At 40.2% G+C, this 23,309-nt stretch overlaps 1 protein-coding gene across 1 annotated transcript in view; it reads left to right on the forward strand.

Moving 5' to 3' along the window:
* EIF2AK3 (eukaryotic translation initiation factor 2 alpha kinase 3) overlaps positions 1-23,309 on the forward strand; it is a 45,629-nt gene that overhangs the window by 13,052 nt on the left and 9,268 nt on the right. The window contains exons 3-13 of the mRNA XM_055711226.1: positions 10,173-10,367; positions 12,102-12,232; positions 14,289-14,523; positions 14,789-14,951; positions 16,276-16,413; positions 16,915-17,037; positions 17,640-17,860; positions 18,201-18,313; positions 19,352-19,474; positions 20,754-20,903; positions 21,924-22,692. Of these exons, the coding sequence (XP_055567201.1) occupies positions 10,173-10,367; positions 12,102-12,232; positions 14,289-14,523; positions 14,789-14,951; positions 16,276-16,413; positions 16,915-17,037; positions 17,640-17,860; positions 18,201-18,313; positions 19,352-19,474; positions 20,754-20,903; positions 21,924-22,692 (2,361 nt within the window). The remainder of the gene's footprint in view (positions 1-10,172; positions 10,368-12,101; positions 12,233-14,288; positions 14,524-14,788; positions 14,952-16,275; positions 16,414-16,914; positions 17,038-17,639; positions 17,861-18,200; positions 18,314-19,351; positions 19,475-20,753; positions 20,904-21,923; positions 22,693-23,309) is intronic.

Genomic DNA, 23,309 nt, shown 5'->3' on the forward strand with positions numbered 1-23,309 from the left:
GGGGAGTGGAGCCTGTCTTTTACAAGAAGAGAATAGATGTGACTGCTTTTTAATTACATAGATAAATTATGATTCTTGATGCCAAAAGTCTTATTTTCATTTGTGTTGCAGGAAACGTGCACAGTCTGCATAGCCATAAAGAAGTAATGGGCTTGGGAATTACTAGAGACACATGTGGATTTCTGAGTACAGACCTTTGCTGCTTTCTTGGTGAAACAAAAAACCATAGTTTATAGTTCTCCTGAAAATAAACTTCTAATGATGTTTAGTGGACAAAAACTCATCAGCAAAAGACTTAATTGTTTTGAAATATTCAGGTAGCGAGAAGTTGTATTTTTCTAGGAAATGCAACCAACCAAACTTACTAATGTGAAGTGGTAGACCTGTGGAGAAAGGGAATTGCTGATGGATGCCTGAGCAGAGTTAGTGGTTAGTATGATGCCACATCATTGATTTTTGCCAAGGTGACAAGTAGAGCTGTTGCTTAGACAAGTGGTCTTGTCTGTTTATCAAAACTACATATCTTTTAAAGACTATCATCTTAGTTCAATTTTTTTTCAATTAAAAAACTAAACAAGACTTCTAGCTTGGTGTCATTCTGGCTGACACTTGATGTAGTTAGTACTGATAAAGCTCTTGATAAAGTGCTGATGTGTGTCCTCTCACTTGTACTGTGAGGATGTTTGGGGGGACGACAGTTTCCGTTAGGAGACACGTGGGAAGCTACAGAACAAGATCTTGTGGCTTGTATGGTGTCAGAGTTCTCAACCCTAGTCCTCACAAGTGATGCTCTGCCTTGAACAAAGCCAGGAAAGTTTCTCAGAGTCACTCTGGGCTAAAGTTTGTGACCAACTGTCAACTGTCATGCTCACAGACATGGTTAAAATGCTGCAAATCTTGGAAAGGACGTTTACCATCAGCTCACTGTCTCTGTTGTTTTGTTATATTTTATAGTAGAGTCATAGAATCATTTAGGTTGGAAAAGACCTTTAAGATCATAGAGAGTGGTAAGGTCTCCCCTCAGCCTCCTTTTCTCCAGGCTAAACAACCCCAGTTCATCTGGCTGCTCCTCTCAGGGTTGTGTTCTAGACCCTTCACCTAATGGGTCGAGATAAGTCTCATGGGTTAAGATAAAGACAGAGAGAGAGAGCTTGGTTTTTTACATATTTACATTCCTACATACATATTTAGAGTTTTACATACAATTACATATGGTACACTGCACGTTTTGTATCAGCTGTTAAGCAGTTCTAGTGTTTACAGATATTAAAATGGATTGACTCTAGTAATGTCTAGACAAATACATGTTTCAGCACAGGGAATGGATAACTTAGGTATTTGGACCTCAGCTGCCCGATACACAACAAAGTGACTTACTCTGCCCTAAAGCCTTTTTGAACTTTCCACCTGTATTTTTGTATGTAAAAGAAAGTGCCTGTTTCAGTTCTAAGCATTTTAATTTAGAAAACCATTCCTCTAGCAATACAGCTGCTGACATCTCATTTCTGAATTTCTTCTGGACTTTTTCTTCCATATGCAGGTAACTATTAATCTTTCTGTCAGAGTCACTGCATGCTTTGTGCACTCTACTTTCTTTGCATCCTTGAAAAACGAGACTGTGCATTTGCCGTGTTCTGTTCTCTGGTGCTGGGGCTCCCTTTTTCCTATGGGAGTTGCTCTGTGACTTAAACTTTGAAAACACATTGACTCTGTGTCCTTACCAAAAAAAGCACACTATCCAGGCAGGGCCAGGGGAAGAAACATGCCAAGTCTGGCAGAGATCAGCTTGAATCCTGGACCCTCAGAGTGACCTGGGCTTCTGCTATCATCCATTTTCCCTATCTCTGAAGAGAAGCATCTTGCTTAGCTCCCAGGTGGTGCCATAGGAGCCCAAGTAGCCTGCAAGAGAGCTGTGGGGGAGACGGAGGTGGTGATGCAGTTAAAACATTGTCTTAAAACATCCCAATACTGGAACAGCTCTGTGCTGGGTTGACCCTGGCTGGGTGCCAGGTGCTCACCAAAGCCACTCTATCACTCTCCTCAGCCAGGCTAGGGAGAGAAAATATAATGCAAGGCTTGTGGGTCAAGATAAGGACACGGAGGGATCACTCACTAGTTACCCTCACGGACTGGACATGAGGAAAGATTAGTTTGATTTATTACCAATCAAATCAGAGTAGGATAACGAGAAATAAAAACATATCTTATAGACCCTTTCCCCCCAGCCCCTTCCCTTCTTCCCAGGCTCAGCTTCACTCCCAGGCTCTCTCCCCACTCCCACCAGCAGTGCAGGGGACAGGGAATGGGGCTGCAGTCAGTCCATCACATGCTGCATCAGCTGCTCCTCCTTCCTCGGGGGAGGGCTCCTCACAGTCCTGCTGTGCTCCAGCGTGGGGTCCCTCCCACGGGAGACAGTCCTCCATGAACTGCTCCAACATCAGTCCTTCCCACGGGCTGCAGTTTTTCACACACTGCTCCAGTGAGGGTCCCTTCCGCAGGGTGCAGTCTTTCAAGAACAGCTGGCTCCAGCGTGAGTCCCCCATGGGGTCACAAGCCCGGCCAGCAAATCTGCCCCGGCCCAACCTCTTCTCTCCAATGGGGCCACAGGCCCTGCCAGGAGCCCAGCATGGGCTGCCAGTAGGTCACAGCCTCTATCAGGCATCCCCCTGCGTCAGTGTGAGGCCCTTGCTGGGCTGCAGGTGGATATCTGCTCCACCATGGACCTCCATGAGCTGGGGGGCACAGGCAGGGCCTGCCCCACAGGCTGGGGGCCACGTCTGCTCAGCGCCTGGCACTGCTCCGGCCTCTTGTGGCCCTGTTGGGGGCTTGTGGGGCTGCTGCTCTCCCCCCGCCTCTCTCCTCTCTCCAACTGCAGTTGCGCAGCTTTCTTTTCCTTCTTCTTAAAAACGTTATCCCAGAGGTGCTACCACTGTCACTGATGGGCTTAGCCTTGGCCAGCGGCAGGTCCTTCTTGGAGCTGGCTGGGGTTGGCTCTATCTGACATGAGGGAAGCTGCTAGCAACTTCTCACAAGAAGCCACTCCTGTAGGCCCCTCACTACCAGAACCTTGCCATGCAAACCCAATATGAGTACCAATTTTGACATGGTGGTTAATGAGCTTCTGCATAGAGCCTGTTTCTGTAGAGACAAGGGCTTGGGGTAATTTTAATTTTCTTCGCTAATCTTCTCCCTTGTGTGCTATTAGTTTTAAGGAGCTCAGTGATGGGCTCAGTAGCAGCAGCACCATTTTTTCTCAGGGAAGACTGCACTTAAGTTCCAGAAGATTGTTGTGGTCTTTTCTTATTAATAAAATGTACAATGTTAAAGGGGGATGGAATAATGTCAAAATAGTCTTTCTTTAAGCACAGTGCATGTGTTGGGTTTTTTTATTATTATCAAAGAGAAGAGTTTTTAAAAGTCTGTTACCATGGCAGCAGAACAGGCTGGCATCTCTGTAGTCAAAACCCCAAGTCTTGTTTGACTATGATTAAAGTAATGGTGGTATTTTAGTTTGCTAGTCATCAGAAGAAGGATCTGTTTGCACAGCAAATAGTACTGGGGACCAGATCTCTTTTGAAGCTGGGGTGGTCTAGTTAGCACGCTGCAGTTGGTCCAGCTCCCTGCCTGGCTCTTCAAGGGAGGGCAGAGGACAGAGTAGGACTAAGTGTTTTAATGGCAAACTTAAGCTGAACAAGATACTCTTCAGCATCACACTATAATTCTGAAGCTCTGAAGCTGCTGTCATATGTTGCTTTTTGCACTGTTTGTGTAAAAGACAGTTTTCTTGGGACTCTGGTAGCTTACACCTGATCAGATTTTAAGATCTGAAGTGTGGAGTCATGACAGAGATACCAGCTGTAGTCATTTATTAAAGTTCTTGGAAGGACGTTGCAGGTGTTGCTTTGAGGAGAGAGAAAAAAAGTTTTCAAATTAGTTCTCTAATACTCATCCAGGTACAGGATTACAGCATCGCTTCATGCACTCATCATACACAAAATACAGGGCCATGAAAATTACATTTATGACTTGGTCCGGTCTTCTCTAACCAGTGAAAAACTAAATGGAAACTACCAGCTCATGGAGTAAGGGTGGTGGTGGAAGGAGAAGAAAGACCATGATGGATAGAAACTTCTGTCATAAGGACCTTAACATGGGCAGGAGCAGGGGACCAGGTCTGGTCACTTGACAGATCCTGTGAACTGTTACTGGGTGAGCTGTGCGGCCTGATGGTAAAAATCATCCTCCGGGTGAGAAACATCTGCACTCACTTGTTGCTATGCAGAGCTGGTGTGCCCTTTTCCTGTGTCACACACCAGCTGAGATGAAACCTATTTCCATGTCTTCACTGATGTGCTGCTCTGGCACAGGCAGCTCTTCAGTAGAGGAAGGCTGCTAAATCCTGCCTCCGTAAACTGCTCCATCAAATACTGATTCATCAGATGTCCACGTGTAGCCTTTCTCACAGATCTGGTCTTGAAGACGGTTTGGGTACATATGCTGGTTAACCAAAACATGAGGTAGTCAGGAACAGATGCACACTTTGTAAATAGTGCAGTGCTGAGATCAGAAGTAATGGTGTTCACAAGAAGGAAAGTTTTTTTAGACAAAACAACCACTTGTGTGCTGGTGTTTCCTGCTTTAGCTTCCTCATTGGCCTTGAACATGTCTCAGAAGGTCGTTTTACTGATCTAAATCATGGACTCCTCTTTGCAGTCAATTTTCTTCTTCCTTGGCTGGTTAAACAACACTGTATGCTCTGAAGAATAGTTGGGGTTTTTACCAGTACTTTAGGCAGTGGAATAGCTTAACACAATAGCCTTTGTTTTTCAAAAGATTGTGCTGGTGCCTGGGTCTTTGTTCTCTCCTTAAGGCAGCAGTGATGATGTGGGCCTTGCAGAAAGTTTGAAGAAAAAATATCTCCTTAGACTTTAGTTGGCCCCTTCATCCCAGTCTGCTCCTATTTAATGAGGGTTTGCCTGTCTGTAATAGTATCCTGTTATCCTTGTAGTACCCTGTGCTTCGGGATTTCTGCAGGTAGCTGAAGGGAAAACAGATGAATTAACGTTCTGAAATGCAAACTGAGGAGGAGAAACAACCTCTTTCATTGGAAGGGAGTCATAAACCAGTGCATCTATGCAGATACCTCCCTGCATGCATACTAAAAAACAGCAGACAATAAATCAGTTTCAGACTAACCTGAACTACGGACATCTCTAGACCTTGCCCAGTGTGTTTGTGCATACATATATATCTATATCTATATCTATATATATATCTCTCACCTGAAAAATCTATAAACATTTATAGTGGGTATATCTGTATTACTGTAGGCCTATGATTTTTATTTTTTTTTAAATGTGGAACATAAAATGATTGCTTTCTTAGCTTTGTGCAAACTCTTGTTTATACCCTTTAGTGTGAAGCTTGACTTATGTGCCTTTTAATATGTTGCCTAGATTGATTTTCAAGGGGCTTAAAAGACACAGTTCTCACTGACAAGTTGCTTTCTTAAGAACGTGCCTGATGTTGGCTTTGATCCTGTTTGTTACAGTAATCCTATTGTAGAGATAATCATAGAGGAGAAAAATTGGTACCCTTTTCATTTAAGATCATCTAGGCTAGTCTTAGTTAATTAGTAACTGGAAAGAAGCTCTCGCAGTTTATTGTAAGACGAAGGTTTGAAAACCACAGGCTGAAGTGTTAGAAAAACATAAAGATGTAACACTTCCTAATCCAAGGAAAATATTTTACCTGCATTTAGTTATTTCCTTGGAGTTATTGGAAAGTCCAGCCCATCTGAAAACGATAATATTGACTGTTTTGGCACCAGACTTGTCTCAGGTATGTCTGCAGGTGAACAGGCTTGATTTTTGCTTCATATGAGACTGAGTGTTAGGCATGGGAAGTGAATGTCACACTGAACGGTTAAACAGCTCAAGGAAGCTTTAGTGCTTCAGCTTGTTTTGATCTTTGTTTACACAATGATATTTTTTCTTTTTTTTTTTTTTTTTTTCTCCTTTTCTCCACTGCTATAAATCAGCAGCTTTCTTCCTGCACCGATCAACCTGCTGTGGAATCTCGCATGCAGTGCCCTCCTTTCCAGTAAAGAGTCTAGACAGCAAATTCCCTGGTAGCATATGCCATTTTGGATCGTTATGCCTTTTTGCTTTTTTGTGAAGGCTTTTTAGAAACTGCATTACCTCACCCGTCGGCCTGGAGATTGAGCAGCCAGCGCCGCTGATAGGGCTGTGGCACCCAGCGCTGAGCCAATGGAGAACTTCAGCTTCAAACTCTTAATGAGCAAAAGAGCAGCATCTCATTTAGGGCTAGATAGTTAATGTGGGGTGGTTTTTTTTAAGTGTTACTTCTGAAAGACAAGCCACTTAACAATTATGTGCCATATTGCTGACCAGTGAAGCTGAACAAATAGCTATTTACATTGACAGATCAGAGGAATGTGTAAGTGCATCGTGGTAACCTACATTTTCTGTGCCAAGAGATTTGCAGCTGACTGCCTGGGTGACTCACTCCTTGGATTAGGAGATGAGGTAATGCTTTTGAGATACAGGGTGATGTCATTCCTTTACCTGAGCCGCATGCCGATGCTAGTTGCTAGTACTTTCAAGGAAAGTCCCTTTGCTGCTTCTGATGTACCAGAGAATGAGCTGCATAACTTGGGAGCTGTTATTATTAATGTCCTTCTAAAACCTCTGGCTAAACTGCTCTTTTAGAAGATGTCAACACAAGTGGCCACAAATGCCTTTTGTTGTGTGTGTATGTGGGCACCTGCAAGTAGGCACATTTACATACCTGCTCCATTCTTCAAATAAAGCTGCTATAGTAAAAGACCACCTTTGTGGTAATCAGGTGCAGTCCCTTTTCAGCACCATGTCATGTAATCCCATTTATAGACAGATTCATCTTAAAAGAAGGGGATTTCCCCCACCCCATTCTGTTTCTGTTGTGAAATACTACCTTTGTGGTGATGGTTAGTGACCGAAATGTCTAGCTTGCACTTACTCACAGCCAATTTAACCCCATCTGCTTGTATTCTGGCATTGTCCTTCAGTGCAGTAGCTCTTCCTGTTGCCTCTGCTCTCTTTCCTGGTGTGTTCACCGACAGCAGTTGTGTCTTTTCTCAGCCTTTCTTTCCCAATGTCACGCAGGACTTGCTGCTCCCGTAGGTGCCCTCAAGGTTGGGAGCATGGGCAGGTGATCAGCAGAGCTGACCGAAACGGTCTTGTCTCTTCTTCACAGCTTATGGGGACCAAGGTTTTAACAGATGAGCAGGCAGTGCCCCACTGTCAGAGATTTTTTGAAGGCATGCAAGCCATGACCTGATTTGACCTGTATCTTGGAAGTATACAAATGTGTGTTGCTGAGTGAGCTTCATGAAACATGTTAAGCATTTGGGTGTGTGGCTCGAAGAAGTGGCCAATGTTTTTCCTGTCGTTTGCTAGTAGAAAATTTCCTACTAGGGCCCTGGAGCAAGAGCTTCAAGGACAGGGGAAACACTTCAGGTGACAAGTGTCACACTGTCCCCAGAGCTCTCAGAGTTACCTACTGAGAGTCTGCCTTGCTCAACAGTGATTTATGGTCAGTTCGTACCACTGCCTTCTCTCTTCACAAACTGGTGGGATGGTCTGAAGCTGCATTACAACGCCATTGCAGCTGTGGCTTCCAGCAAGCATATCTGAAAGTCTGAACTTGCAAGTGGCTGTCTAGCTGCCACTGCCACACATCTAGTTTGACCATGCGATATGGATTTAGCTGACTGATGGCCAGAAGAATTTCTTCATGATTTGACTTGGAAGTTAGTTGATGGCTGGGTTTGCTGGGCTTGGGCTCTGTGTGCTGAGGCAGTGGTAGAGGGAATGGTTTGGCTTTTGTGTATTTGGAAAGGTGCTTATAGAAAGAACCTTTACTTTTCATTCTTATTTACACATGGAATATCTCATATTGCCAGAGATGAGGCATCCAAACTACTTGCAAGTATTTGGACCATGTGCAGGGAGAAACCTAATAGAGGATTTATTAATGCAAGTAACGGGCTAAAAGTTGTCAACAAAATTATTACGTGTTTCTGAAAGAATATATTATAAAACATTTTATGGTATTACTCTTCTGTGTTGAATGTTTTAACAAGATACTCCAACATGGTTACAGCTGCAACTTTGGCACTGGCATCTTTTGTTTTTAGAAAGGTATTTTCCAAAATCTGCATTCCTTTGTTTCTCAAGATTGCAAGGCTACTCTTGAATAAGAATGTTTATATAAACCTTACTTGTTTGCTTGATTTTTACACTGATAAGTGATTTCTACCAATGACCCTTCCCTGCACAAATTTTTGCTTTTATGTTGATTTATTTCTGTAAGGGGATGGATAGAGCTGTCTGGTTAAACCACAAGAGCCGTGTGTGTATATTTTTCCTCCTCAATGGTAGGCCATAAGGCAACATTTCTTGTGCATCACAGATCTCATGCAATGTCTCTTCCAGAATGTTTGGCCTTTTTTGCCATAAGGTAAATACCTGGAGGGAAAGAGCATACCTCATTTTGCTTTGTAAAGGGCTTTGCCACTTCTATCAGGGGGTTATTTTTTATCATTTCTTCAATTACACGTTATCTTCCTGAGAGTTACTATTTTAATTGTCAGTCATCATAAGGCTTTTCAAAGCCAGAAAGCATCAGTGTTGGATCTTTTAGTGATCTTAAATACCATGACCAGCATTGTCAGGTAACTCACCTAAATTTCCTCTTTGAATGAGGTGTGTCAAACAGTGTTAAGAAGAGGTATTAGTCATGACATACATGCATTTACAAGATCAGTCTTTCCCTTCATGTTTAGGTGAATCCTAACTTTGCTTAATGCTGTTTGCTCATCTGTGACCCAGTTAGAGGAATAAAAAGTTTCATGTTAGAGAGAATTTTAATCATGCAGAAGATGTGGTTTCATATCCTCACTTTGGTTCCAGAAATAATAACCAGAAACATTCTGGATCTTTTGTATGGCTTCATAGTACACATCTGTGCCTTGGAGTCTGAACCCGAGTATTTTAAGTGACTAATAAACATGTACCAGAAGTATTCTTTAAATCTTAATGTGTAAAGTATCTGAATTTAGTGTAATTATGTTGTAAGGTACTGCCCAAATGGACAGAGGTTCTGAAAAAACATTAAAATCTCCATGTTAATCTATATCCTCAAAAGCTAAGATTATGTGGATTACAGTTTCTCGCTGCTCTTGATGGGCACAGCCACTGTGGCTCCACAGTGTTAGTTATGGTCTATCATGCTGATAATGAGTTTCTTAATAAGTCCCTTAGTACTCATTGACAATGACTCATACTTCCGAACTAGGATCTCCTTGAAAATCTGAGTGTAATGGATGAAACCCCATACCCTGGTGAAGAATTTTTTATTATTTTTTTTAACTACTCTATGTGTTTAAGAAAAAGCCAGGCAAGTTTTAAAGCAATGATATATTTAAACATAAGAAATTCTGGGAACAAGAAGTTAGATTTAACTAACTGGAAAGGCAAAGGTGAAATGTGGACTCTGATCTCAGTAACTGCTCTTTCTGCTATACCAGAGGATAGATATTTTGGAGTAGTCATTAACTGTAAAAGACTCACATATAGCCTTAGATTTTCTTTTAAAATTAAATTCAGTATTCTGATATACAGGGAATGGTTGATTTTGTGTTTAGCAATAAACCAGCTCTGGAGAAAAACCCAGTGAAGTAGGCCTTTACCTAAAATGCCACTGTCTTAAAACTATGCCAAATAATCTGCAAAATTTGCACTTTAGCCAGTGACTGTCTCTTCAAGAATACTTCCTCCTGGATCATATTTTCTATAGTTTGGGTGAATACTAATCTACCAATTGACTGAGCCTTAAAATGCTTTGTTTAAAAGTGGAAGAAGTGTCACATACTGAACTGTTTTTAAACTAAAAATAGTGAAATACAGGTTTTATTTGAATACCTGAAAGTTTTCTGTCTTGAGTATAACTTTGAAAAATAAGACTCCAGGGTATGAAACTATAAAGTAGGACACTGGAACATAATGCTGTGTACTTGTTTATACAGTGTTTCTGTTTCCATTTGTGATCTGTGTGTTTTGATAAAATTGTGGTTAAATGGTAGCTAACCTTCAATTAAATTATTTTAGGTATTTGGAAATAAGATGATAATCCCTTCCTTGGATGGGGACCTTTTCCAGTGGGATCGGGATCGAGAGAGCATGGAAGCAGTTCCTTTCACAGTTGAATCTCTTCTTGAGTCATCCTACAAATTTGGTGAAGATGTCGTCTTAGTTGGGGGGAAGTCTTTGACGACCTATGGGCTGAGCTCATACTCAGGGAAGGTAAGAGCCTGAAAAATTGCCTTGTGTGTGTTTCAAGCACTGTCTTGCAAACAGATTGCTCGTCGGATTTAAACTGCAGTACAGCTCAGATATATAACTGCATGCACAACAGAGCGGAATCTGAGCTTCTTGGCACCTAATGCGGCAGGCTGGAGTAAGGCTAACAGCTGGTGCAGTTAGATGGTATGGCTGAGCCCCTCACTGCAATCTTCTGCGTGTGAGCTCACATTGTATCCCCTCTGCTGGCATTGACACTTGTCTCACCCTTTGCTAAGCTGATTCAATTTGCTAACCCAACAGCAAACTGTTCAATTTTTATTGGATTAGTTTTGTGCTAGGTTAGCTGTAGCCAGCTCAGCAGGGGGCTGGGGAGTGCCAGAGCCAGCTCTAGGGAAGGGACAGGGGTTTTGCAGCCAGAGGTGAGTGAGGAGGGAATAAGAGGGATGACCTCTCTCTACCAAGCTGGGAGAGGAGTTCAGCTTTATCATATGGCTCTGCTTGAAACAGACTTTGCTGTTCAGCTTACTGCATCTCAAAGAAGGCTTTAGGTTACACAGTCTTTTCACAATTAATTTCAGATTTTTCACAACTAATGAGGGATATCTGGTTGAAAACAAGAAAAATGTTCAACATATGCGAAAGTTTAAGACTTGTAGTTGTCAGTGAGTTTACTATTTCTTAGAAGTTCTCCTTACGTGTTGAAGTCATATGCTTTGTGTATTGAAGAACAGACATTTGCTAAGTCAGAAGCATTTGAAACAAGTTAAAAAACAGATTCCATTTAAAAATGTTATACTTCCAGTTTGCTTTCCAGAAAATTAGTTGGTTTTTTTCATTTTGACCATATAATTTAATGTAGAATATTTCTGTGGTATGGTGTAGAGTGATCACTAGTAAAAAAAAAGGATAGACCCAAAACAAGAGTTTTGATTTCCTCACTGATAGCAGAGGGCACTGGTGTGCCAACAGACTGCTCCTCCCCCAGCGTTCAGGAAGAGGAAATTTGTGTTTCTGCTTTGATTCTTGGCTTTGCTCACAGTAGCAAGGGTACCTCATACAGGAAATAGTGCCCTCCTCTTCCTTGTTAAGAGTTTGGGCAATCTGTTGTCTTTGGCAGTCTGATGTTGATTCAGACATCCTGAAAGTGTGTTCAACTTGCTTTTCAAAATACTGTTGCCCATGTAATCCAAATTCAGTTTGAGATTGGGACTGTTGCAAAGTTTGTGTGACTGTGAAAGTTAAATGATGTCTTCTTTCCCCTTTAATAGCTGGTAAGGCAAAGGGGAAAGACGGCAATATTTTATATAAATCAATAGTACTTCATTTGAAGCTAACAGTTATGCTAAGACAAATATAGCATGAAAGCAGAATTATGCTGTGGGTCTTGTAGGAATGTTCTGTCAGCATCCATAGAAATAGTGGGAAAAGAGAGACTTAAGATTTCTTTCTGTTAGAAGTATGTGCAGAATGTCAAAAGGTGGTCAAAATAGCCCAAACTGTAGGCTTAGTAGAATCTTTTGAAAATTCTAGTTCTGAGATGCCTTTATCTCTTAAAGCAGACTTTTCAATTTCCCACAAGTCAAGCGTCTAAAATCACTGAGCCTGAAATTGCCTGTGAGCCAAAAATCTGTTGTAAGGATTGTTAACTTTGAATATTGCTGTTGATTACATTTATTTGTCTTGAAGTTCTTCAGAACTTCAAAGCATGTACGAGTCTTTTGCCTTGTCCTTTAGGTGAAGTACATCTGCTCAGCTATGGGCTGTCGCCGGTGGGATGATGATGAAACAGAACAGGAAGAGACTCTCCTACTACACCGAACCCAGAAAACGGTCCGTGCTGTTGGACCACGCAGTGGCAATGAAAAGTAAGTGTAAGAATTGTTCAGAAACAATCCGATAGAGGTAAGTTCTTAATACATAATGTTTTAAGGGTTTGACCTTTCAATTCTCATTAGACTAGGAATTGCACAAGGGAGTTTAGATTAACAATCTGACCAAAGGAATGCACCAGATTTAGCTAGGATCTAACCCCTTTGCTCTTTAGTGCTTTTGAAAAATGTCTTTAACTTCAGTTTTATAGCTGATTAGACAGAAAAGATATGTACACATATTTATTCCCTCAAAATCAAATGAAAGTTACTTTCCTTCTCCTTACAGACCTCGAAAGAATTTGTCACTACTGTACTACACAAGGCAAATGTCAGTAATGTTTGTTCTACCTGTTGATTCTTGTACAAAAGGACAGTTTAAAAGTCTTCTTACAACCTACTGATTCACTTTTAAGTTCTTTACCTACTCGTGGTAACTGTCACTGGGTTTTTTTTTATACTTGATGTCTTCAGCTTTCATTATAAGTTGATATTTTAAAATGTCTTCTGTCTTTTTTTAAGAGTCCCATTCTTAAATCTACTTTGTTCATTTCAAATGGAAGTGGTCTGTTTTACAAGCTGTAGAAACTAGTTCAGTCTGTGACTATCTTTCCTATTGCTGTCACGTTGATTTTTTTAATACATCAAGATTTCTATAAAAATACAGACACGTATTCTACTACAAAAAAAAGCCACCAAAACCCCACTTCATAAAATACAGGTTTAAAAGGCTGATTGCCATACATAGATACAGTAACTGCCCAACAATTTAGTGAACTAGTCATTCCCTGTTCCCCTGCTCCCTCTCCTGTTTGCAGCAGGATTTGACAGGTTGTGTATCTATAGTGTGTCAGATAACGTAATTAGAATTCCAATAGATTAGCAGATGTCTATGAAGGGAAATGTCGGGTTCCGTGGTTCTTGGAGACTGATATTGGCAGGGAGAGGTACGTCATAACAACATGCTTTTTCCTTCACACACATCTTTCAAAAACATAGTATGACGTCTTGTACACCGTAATCTTCCTGTCTTTGTAGTCAGAAACAGAGGTACTTTCCTGGTGACACATTATGGCTGCTATGGAATTTACAGGATAGACATGGGGTTTTAATCGAGAGAAAGAAAAACATATACTAAATTAACTGAATATATAAAATGTGCCAAACTTTTACCATGCAGTTTGGGCTTCTGGTGGTTGCTAGACTGGTCCTAAGAAACTTTTGAGTACCCAAACATACTGTTCAAGAAATATTTTTTCCCCCTTCTTGCTGCTCAAGACACAAACTTGCCATCCTTTCACATCTGTATCTTCTCTACAGCATCCAGCTGTATCATGGAAAAAATAAAAGAATTATTCTTTCTCTTTTTGAAAATAATTTTCTATTTCTGCCCTAATTTGTTGGTTTACAAAAATTAAATATCTTTTGGCTGTGCAAGGCAACTCTGTGTTCTTTATGCTGTTGTCTTTTTTCAGTGTTAACCAATGGGACACAAGCAGTCCTTGTTTCATGAAGTACCTGCCAAAGAAATTCTGTGTTAGATTGTGTGTGGGAATTCTGTGTTAGGTCGTGTGTGGGGTTAAAATAAATAAAAAAGGCATTGTCCCTCCCTCAGCTTGAAAAACTTTACGTTTCAAATTATATCTGCTTTATTAACGAAGAACAGTATGTCTTGTGTAGAATGCTGCTTCCTAAATGCTTTATATTTGTTACTTATCAGCTACATAAAGTTTTCCTACTAAACAGACCCAGCTGTACTACTTGGTGATTTTAATTGCTCTCTCCATGAACTAAACCTTTAATGCCATTGGCCCTACTTTACCAGCTGTTTTCTTAACTCTCCCATCATGTTGGACAAGATTTCTCAGCTTGTTTGGTTTGTATTCTGGATTAGCACTCCCCCTCCTGGTACAGTTGTGTTCTCCTGACAGTCTGAGAGTTTACTGTGAAAATACAGGCCAAGTACAGGTTTAAGATTCTTCTGGATGGAGGATTTGGGACTTCCTTCGAATATATTAATTGTTTCTACAAAGTTTTTCTCTTTTTCTTTTAGGTGGAATTTCAGCGTTGGTCACTTTGAGCTGCGCTATGTCCCAGATATTGAAACTAGGGCAGGTTATATTGAAAGCAATTTTAAATCAAGTATGAATAAAGAAGAAACAAAAATAATTTCGGATGTGGATGAGCAGGAGGCTATGATGAAAGATACAGTGATAAAGGTCTCAGTAGCTGACTGGAAGGTGATGGCTTTTAACAGACGAGGAGGACATCTGGAATGGGAATACCAGGTAGGCCAAAAGAAAGAATATTAAATGTTACAAAAGTATAAGTTTTGCAGCATCATAGATGACGTCTTTCATCTTGGGTTTCAAGTGCTGTCTTTGTAAAGAAGCACACATCTGCTTATAATTTTTTAACTGAAGGCCTTACTTTGAACTGCTACATCTGTTACAAAAACTAAATCAAGGAGTTCAAGTGCATTGTTTAGCATTACTCTTATGCAATGTTTAGTTAATGCAACATTAATTTTCCAGTTACCTCTCTCTTCTTCAGTTTTGCACTCCAATTGCTTCTGCATGGCTGGTTAAGGATGGCAAAGTAGTTCCAATCAGTCTGTTTGATGACACAAGTTATACTGCGAACAATGAAGTATTGGAAGATGAAGAAGATCTTGTGGAAGCCGCCAGAGGGGCCACAGAATCCAGCGTCTATTTAGGTGAGACACTGATGGCAGCATTTTTTATAGTAAACATTGCTCTTTTCTCTGTTGAGGTTGTAATAAAGCAGAGCTTTCTGTACTGGTAGATTACAGTTAAGAGGAGCTGTAACATGTCCAATCTTGATATTCTGCATAATGAAGACTGTTAAATTTAGCCTACATTGCTTTATAAAGCCCCACAACCGAGGCTTCACTAACGTATATATCCCAGAAAAGCACCTTGACTTGATTTAAAAACTTTCAAAAGGTAGAGATCAGTTCTTACCTTGTCCTAACCTGCTCTGGTCATCTCTGCTGTTGTCAATCAAAGTCAGAGTTCTGTGTACCCCTCTTAGAAATTCTGACAATTACAGAAGGTAATTGTCATACCTTTGGCTATGGCAGAATTAATATCTATGACTGTTTAGCTTAAACAGTGCTAGTTAGAAGCTTGACTTTATTTTTCTGTCCTTTTGCAAAACCAAAACATTTCAAAACCATAAACCTTTTCATCTTGATTCTGAAATGTTCACTGCTTTGTAGTTTCAGTACATTGGAGATAATTGAAAGTCTTGAAACCTTTAAAGATAGGTTTATAGTAAAAGGTAGTCTTATTGCTCAGTAAGCAATAAGCAGTGCCTCCCTCCAGCCTGCCAGTTTGTCACATTCATTTTTTATTCTACACTGATTACACTAACTTACCATGAAGAAATTTCAGTTAAGATTTTATGTGACTAAGTTTTCATCCAGCTGTCGGAATTAATTTGATGTGGTTTGTGACAATTTGAAGTAGAGTGGCCCCAGGTCCTTCTTCCTGTCAGCTGTCTGTCTGTCTGTGGGAGGTAAACGTGCTTTGGTTTTCTAAGAATTTGTTTGCTTTAGCCTTTTTCTGTAAGACTTTACACCTTGCAGCTTTCCTGTTAGTGGTTACACAGATAAAGAATAACACTAGGAAGAAGCCAGATTGTTCCAGCCATCCTGGTAATGGCTGTTGAGGAATATTCTGTACCAGTATTAATAACGGTAGGAAGTTTGAAAGAAGTCTTACCTATGCAAAGCCCAAGTGGCTTTATAGCTCTTAAAAATTCCTGGCATTTTATTGTAGCACCAGCCCTCCAACAATGGAAATGGGATGTCCTGATCTCTTGCTTTTCTAGAACAGAGGAAACTTATTACTTGAATTCATCCAGCCTAGCAATCAGAGTCAGTATTTCAGATTCTCAGAATAGAAAGAAATATTTTCCAAAATGTTTTTAACCACATATTTTAACTGGACAATTTTATACTTGGGGTGAAGAGAACTAAATCTTAAGACTAGTATGTTCTCTGGTTTATTACTTAGGTATGTACAGGGGCCAGTTGTATCTTCAGTCGTCAGTCAGAATTTCTGAGAAATTCCCAACCAACCCAAAGGCTCTGGAATCCAGGAATGATAATGCAATTATTCCTCTTCCCAAAATCAAATGGAAACCTTTAATCCGTAAGTAACAATTCAGTTTCATTTACCAGTCTTAGCTCTGAAAAGACAGGACATCTTTCTGATTTCCAGTACGTTTCAAACTAGTCTAATGTTTCCAGCTGCAAACCACTTCAGGAACTGTCTCTGTGCTTTATTAATAATATATTTTTTTTCTAATTAAATGTTTAATGTCTGCTTGATTTTACTATGGATTTGTTAGGGTCTTTTTAATAATGACATGTTGGGTCTTCCAAATCAAATTCTTCAACAAAAAGAGGAGAAAGGTTTTTGCAGTGATGTGAATTGACTCATCCAACACTATTACTTTTGCAAGGGGGAGAGGTGTTAAGTAACTGTTACCTTAAAACATCCTTCTTAATGTTTCCTGTCATGAATTTTGGTTCTTGTGGTCTGGTCCAAGAGACATTTTCTAAGATTATGCAATTGGAGTTCTCATTAAATTAATATAAGAACAGAATTTTTACAATTCCTCTCATAAAATTATGTCCCTTCTATGCTTAGATTCTCCTTCCAGGACTCCAGTGTTGGTGGGGTCTGATGAATTTGATAAGTGTCTCAGCAATGACAAGTATTCTCATGAAGAGTACAGTAACGGAGCGCTTTCAGTTCTGCAGTACCCATATGGTAGGTGGAGTTTCCAAATTTTGAGGTGTTCCAGATAGCCAGGTTTACCCATTCTGTTATCTGTGAAATTCAATAAGTGGCTATTTGTGTGATCTTAAATGTGTGTATTTTTTCTTTGTAACATTCAGTGAACTACCAAATTATTGCCCAAACTAGGATTTCCAAATTATGGTGTATGTACAATTAGTGCCACACAAAGCATTTCAGGGTGCCAGAATTGCTACTGCAGAAGTATTGAGTGTACTGTCATTGCCACTGGTAGTTGGTCTGAGTGGAAGAAGCTTGTGAATTATTTTTTTCAAAATTTGCTAACAGTGCTAGAGAGTCAGCAGGGTGGTATGAAGTTTTCCATAGGGAAGATATTCTGGTTTAAAGCTATCAGTGGTCAGGCCTTCTGAAGTGGAAAACTGTGATGGGAGACACAGTCACTGTGGAGTCCACAACCTTGATTAACTGAATTTGCTTATGTGCCATTTAAAATCATAGGGCATGCAGACAAAAATACCCTGTGTCTGTTGAGGAAGCCTATTAATGAGAAGACAGAATTGTTTTGTTGTTACCTACAAGTAAATCTGTGCCCTCTTTGTGTCTTTTATACACAGATAATGGTTATTACTTACCCTACTACAAGAGAGAGAGAAATAAACGTAGCACCCAGATCACTGTTAGATTTTTTGATGATACAAATTACAAGAACATTCGCAAAAAAGATCCTGTGCTTCTGCTTCACTGGTGGAAAGAAATTGTTGGCACCATTATATTTTGCATTGTGGCCACAACTTTTATCGTACGCAAACTTTTCCATCCCCATCCTTACAGCAGAGTAAGTATTTTTTTCTGAATCCTAAATAGAGAAGATGTTATTCTAGCGTTTTCTTTTGGTTTTAAGTCTGCAATGAGTAGTATTAGTAAGTTACCAATGAGATAACAAAATCTAAAGCCTAAATTTATTGTTTAATCTATCTGTCAGCTGTCATGTGCAATTTGCTTAACTGCTTCAGCAAGCGGATTAGACTGCTTCAACAGTATCTGGTGTCTTTGGAGATATTTACACTGAAATTATTTAATGCCACATCTAGGGGTACAAATTGGTCTCAAGTACTTAAGGAGTTGAATTTTTTTGTTTGGTTGGTTTTTGTTCTTGTTTTGGCAACCCTTGTTAGCTGCGGAAGGAATCTGAAACACAGTGTCAGACTGATAGTAAATATGAGACTGCTTGTGGAGATGTTAAAGACAGCAGCTGGAGTGACGTCAAGAACTCTGGATACGTGTCAAGGTGAGCTCAGTTCAACACCACGTGTACAGGGTTTTTAGGTAGTGTGATAACTAGTACTATCTGGAAGAAAGAGCAGATGTTCAGTTGTTTTTACCTACCCTAGTCCTCTGACTTTGCAGGATAATTGGCAGCTGGCACAAAGAACCCTGTCACCACATTACCAACAGGAGATTGCAGTTAGGATTAGTCTGAGCAATTCCGGAGAGTCTACAGGATACCTGTGATCAGGAATGTTGCTTTCACATTTCCTACTGACATGTAAAATGGAAGATTGATTGTTGAAGGTCTTAATCACTGTTTTTATTCCCTCTGTTCCTGTGTTTACGGATTAAAGCAGAGAAACGCACTTGCAGATGGAAACAGATGATGTTTTATATACACTGCAGAATAAGCAGACTATATTTGGAATTAAACTTTGTTGCTGTTACAAAGAAGTTGGTGAAGGCAGAAGGGTATATAGGGGCATGCCACGATACTCTGGAGAAAATGTGACCATTTCCTGTACATTTGCAACCCACTGAAAGTAAGAACTGTATGTAAAATGAGGAAGAATAAGAAAGGAAGTGAAGTTTTAAGAACAGTGATGTTTCAGAAGGGATACTTAGAAGGACTAGTTACAAAAATAGTTATTTGGGGTGGGGTTAAAGGCAAATCATGATTTAGAAAATACTCAGCGGTCACCACCCAGTTTGAGTGTAGAAATTCAGGCTACATATTCACAGTCCATGATCCAGTAGGCATGCAACCTGATATTCTGAAAAATTCAGTTTGTCATGTGCATCTTCCTGTGCTGTGATACACACTGAATAAATGCATAATCAGCAACTGTCCATTGCGTAAATAGGTAACCATCTGATTGCCTGAGTGGGGAAGCAGGGATAAAAGATAAGAGATGCTTCAAGTCTTTCAGCATGATTTGCTTGTGCAGAAATATTTCACTCTTAGTCATAGATGACTTTTTCTATCTATACTAACACATTTTTCTCTTCTGTCCTCCCTCCATTTTTCTGTCTTTTCCTCACATCCTTCTCCTCCCAGGTATCTGACAGATTTTGAACCAATTCAGTGCCTGGGTCGTGGAGGTTTTGGAGTAGTTTTTGAAGCCAGAAATAAAGTAGACGACTGCAACTATGCTATCAAAAGGATCCGCTTACCTAACAGGTAATGAATGAGCTTGTTGAGATACAGAAGTAGTAACGCATGAATGAATGAATGGTAGGAGCCCATCCTACACTGAACCATCTGTTCCTGAACTGATTTCCCAGATATTTCATTAGGATGAATGATACAGTTTTTAATGGGGGGGCCTGTCTTAGTTTTGGCATCGAGAATTTGGCATATGTGATCACAGCGGAAGGGTGATCTGCTTGGCTAAAATACTTGCGTGGCAGGACCCTTGTGAGGATGCTGCGGCTACATGGGAACTCCTTTGATTTCCTTGATGAATAGAACCTTTGATAACAGGACCGGTTATTTGTAGCACTGTTAATTTGCTTCTCTCCTTCCTCTCCTTACCTTTCCTACTCCACCTTCTCTTTCTTTTCTCTCTCCCTCACCAGCTTTTCTGACTCCATTTGTCCGTTTGTTTCATTTTCTGGTCCCACAACCCCTACCTTTTCTTTCAGTCATAGGTGGTCAAGCCATGCTGCTGAATTACCCTACACAGAGCTTGCAGCAGTTCCTTTTAGTGGGAGATGGGAGACACTGCTTCTGGAAATCTCAAGTTAGAACAGCAAAAGGCAGGCCAGTAGAGGGAGGGGGTAAAGCTATGAAATCTAGAATTACTATTTTTTTTTAATGTGTTAAATAAGTGTGACTATTTAAGATTAAAGGTTTTGTTCAGAAATTTAAGGTAGCCTAAATTCTTCTTTTCCAAGCATATTCAAACCCATTAAATAAAACCATCTGACTTAATTTGATCCAATTACAGTCTTATGAAGAGAGATTATTTACTTCAATAAGATAAAAGATAGCAGGCTACCTGCTTTCCTGTCCAAGGAACGGAAATAGTCTTTATGCAGTCTCCTTATGTTATGCCAATTAAAAAAGAAATACTAAGCTATTACTGTCTGTCATCTTTTGTATCAGTGTCTTCTATATCCCTGTAGAATATTGCTGTTTAGTGGTCTTTTTTCTATCCTTCTGAACAGTTGAGAGCAAGATGAACCTTTTTTTTCTCAGTTTTGCTGCCTGTAATTATTGGAAAAGGGATGACTAAACATTTAGCTGTTATGAGCACATACTGCTCCTCTACACCTCTAACCTAAAGGAGTTACTCTGGGGACTTTTAAGACATATCTGTCTTTTGGTGTGAAGAGCAATACTACTGGCCTGATTTATACTGGGCTAGCTTTGATTAAATTCCTTTGCAGAAATTTCTGTACTATGCTGTCGCTTTATGTGACCATGTCTCTGTTCTTCTCCTCATCCCAAATCATAGAGAACTGGCTCGTGAAAAGGTGATGCGGGAAGTCAAGGCATTAGCTAAACTTGAACATCCAGGTATTGTTCGGTATTTCAACGCGTGGCTGGAGGCTCCACCTGAGAGATGGCAGGAAAAGATGGATGAACAGTGGTTAAAAGATGAAAGGTAACTCATGGGGTTTTTAACCGTTGAATTTGAGATTGTACATCAACAGAACTGGAGAACTGGCAGATGATCTAGGAAGAAGGGAAGACTGTGTAGGAAAGAGGTGGTTATTAACTTAACCTGTCAACTTTTCAATTGAACAAGGTACAAATTTGTCATGTTTGTGCATAGCATCTCTCAATTTTGGGGTCCTCTGTTGTGTTAAGGTCCTTCTTTCAGCTTAGGAAACATCTTGTAGTTCTTAATTAACTTCTGTAATTGAATCTTCGGGTGGCTGGAAGGTTGGAGCACTGCTACTTTGATTCAGTTTTAAACTTCGGCATCTCTGTCCTCTTTGTTTCTTTCCACCGCTTTCCTCCTCTTTGTTGTCTTGGTTTAGAGTGATCTGGTTCAGTACTCCAATGCTTCAATGAATTTATTTCAGTAGAAATATATGAGGAATAATCAGAGTGACGATTTATAAAGCTTGGTAGAAGTAGGTTAAAAATGGAAAATTGGATAAAGGAGTTAGAGGATGTTAGAGAAAGGAAAAAGTGTATGTATGTTAGCATTTAAAGAATGAGGCTTAATACAAGACTACTTAGTGGTCTTAATAGTAACATCGTAACATGCCTAACAATTTTTAGCGTATGGTGACCTTTATATTTCAGGCATCAAATTAACATTTCACAGCTGTAATTCTTCCAAGGTACTTTAAATAGTCATTGCAATGCATGTTCTAAAGGACTGAATTTTTCCAAGTAGAAGATGAGCCTCATTGCACATTGGGAATCCAGGCAGTAGAGCTTGCTAAATTTTCCTTTATTAACAGTCTTGTCTCAATAAGAAAACATTATCCTCGCTAAGAAAAATGGACACTAAATCCTGGTTATTTAGTGATTCCCACACTTGGGTAGTCATTTACTGTTACAGTATGACATGGTTCTCAGAGATAGCAGCTGTTAAAACCTGGCCTTCTGAAAATGCATTTCTAGTGGAATGATGTTCTGTAGTACTGATCTCTTGATTTTATTCTTCTAGCACTGATTGGCCACTCAGTTCTCCCAGTCCAATGGATGTCCCCTCATTCAAGATCAGAACAGAGCCATTTTCTACAAAGGAGCACATTGAAGTTATTGCCACTTCGTCAGAGAGGGTAAGGTCTGTGGGAATACCCTGTGGCCAGTCTGATTCATCTGGAAGCCAGTTTTCTCCTCTGGAATTTTCTAACACGGAAAACAGGGACCTACACCAGTCAGAAGATCTGCTGTTAAACCTTCAGGACAGTGTCCTTACAGGCTGTGATGTAGAAGACAGTACTATCAACAATAACGAGCTGAGTCATTCCTTGGAAATTTGTTCTTCAGCTGTTCCTGTTGTGCACCTACGGGAAGGGACCTCCTCTTCTATTGTGTTTGAGGATTCTGGTTGTGGAAATGCTTCTAGTAAGGAAGATAAAGTTGATGTTTCACATGATGAGAGTCTTTCTGAGGATAAGGCAAAAAGTACAAAGGCATCTGATAACAAGAAATCTGCTTCAGGAAGTCCCCTCTCCGTTTCTCCACCAAGGCCAACAAGCTTAAGCCTGGACCTTTCTAAAAATATTGCAGAAAAAGTCAAACCCACCTCTCCAAAGGTGTATCTTTACATCCAGATGCAGCTTTGCAGGAAAGAGAACCTTAAAGACTGGATGAGCAGAAGATGCATGATAGAGGAGAGGGAAAGGACAGAGTGTCTGCAGATATTTCTGCAGATAGCTGAAGCAGTTGACTTTCTGCATAGCAAAGGATTAATGCACAGGGATCTCAAGGTTTGTATTCCGAGGCTACTGTTGGAAATGTGTTGGGGTTTTTTCTTATTTATTTGTGGTCATGATCATCACTGAATGCCTGAACTTTGCAGGTTCTGTTTGTAACTGGTTCTGTCACTGGCTGTGTCCTACAGACAAATGTTTTCTGGTTTAATGCTGTGAGGTTATCTTTGGGGCTATCACAACTTGAATTATCTGTGCCTAAAGTATCGTACAAAAGTCTCTGGTGCTGTAAAATTCCTGAAAAACACGGACTGACTCACACAGCATCACAGGGCAGCTATCCCTCCACTGCATTACAAACTTGAACATCAGCAGTTCCAAATTTGACTGCTCCTAATACAGAGAGCCAGGCTGTTTAGCTTAGCATCAGGTTCTGCTTTAAACTGGCAGATGCTGTGTGTGTGGATACAGGTAAAATTTTTTTGTATGTGGGAGTAATATGGCACTGGAGACAAGTCCTGCTAAAATAGTTGACTCTTATCAGTGACCTCAGCATGGGTGTTACAAAAGCTGGGTTAGTGTCTTTACAATAATCTGGAGGTGCAGTGCTCCTGGAAATAAACAATAATCATTTGTTATTGCAATTAAAAATTTTCTTACAGCAAGACTTCTTG

Source organism: Falco cherrug, chromosome 1 (assembly GCF_023634085.1).
Source record: "Falco cherrug isolate bFalChe1 chromosome 1, bFalChe1.pri, whole genome shotgun sequence".
Classification (NCBI taxonomy): Eukaryota; Metazoa; Chordata; class Aves; order Falconiformes; family Falconidae; genus Falco; species Falco cherrug.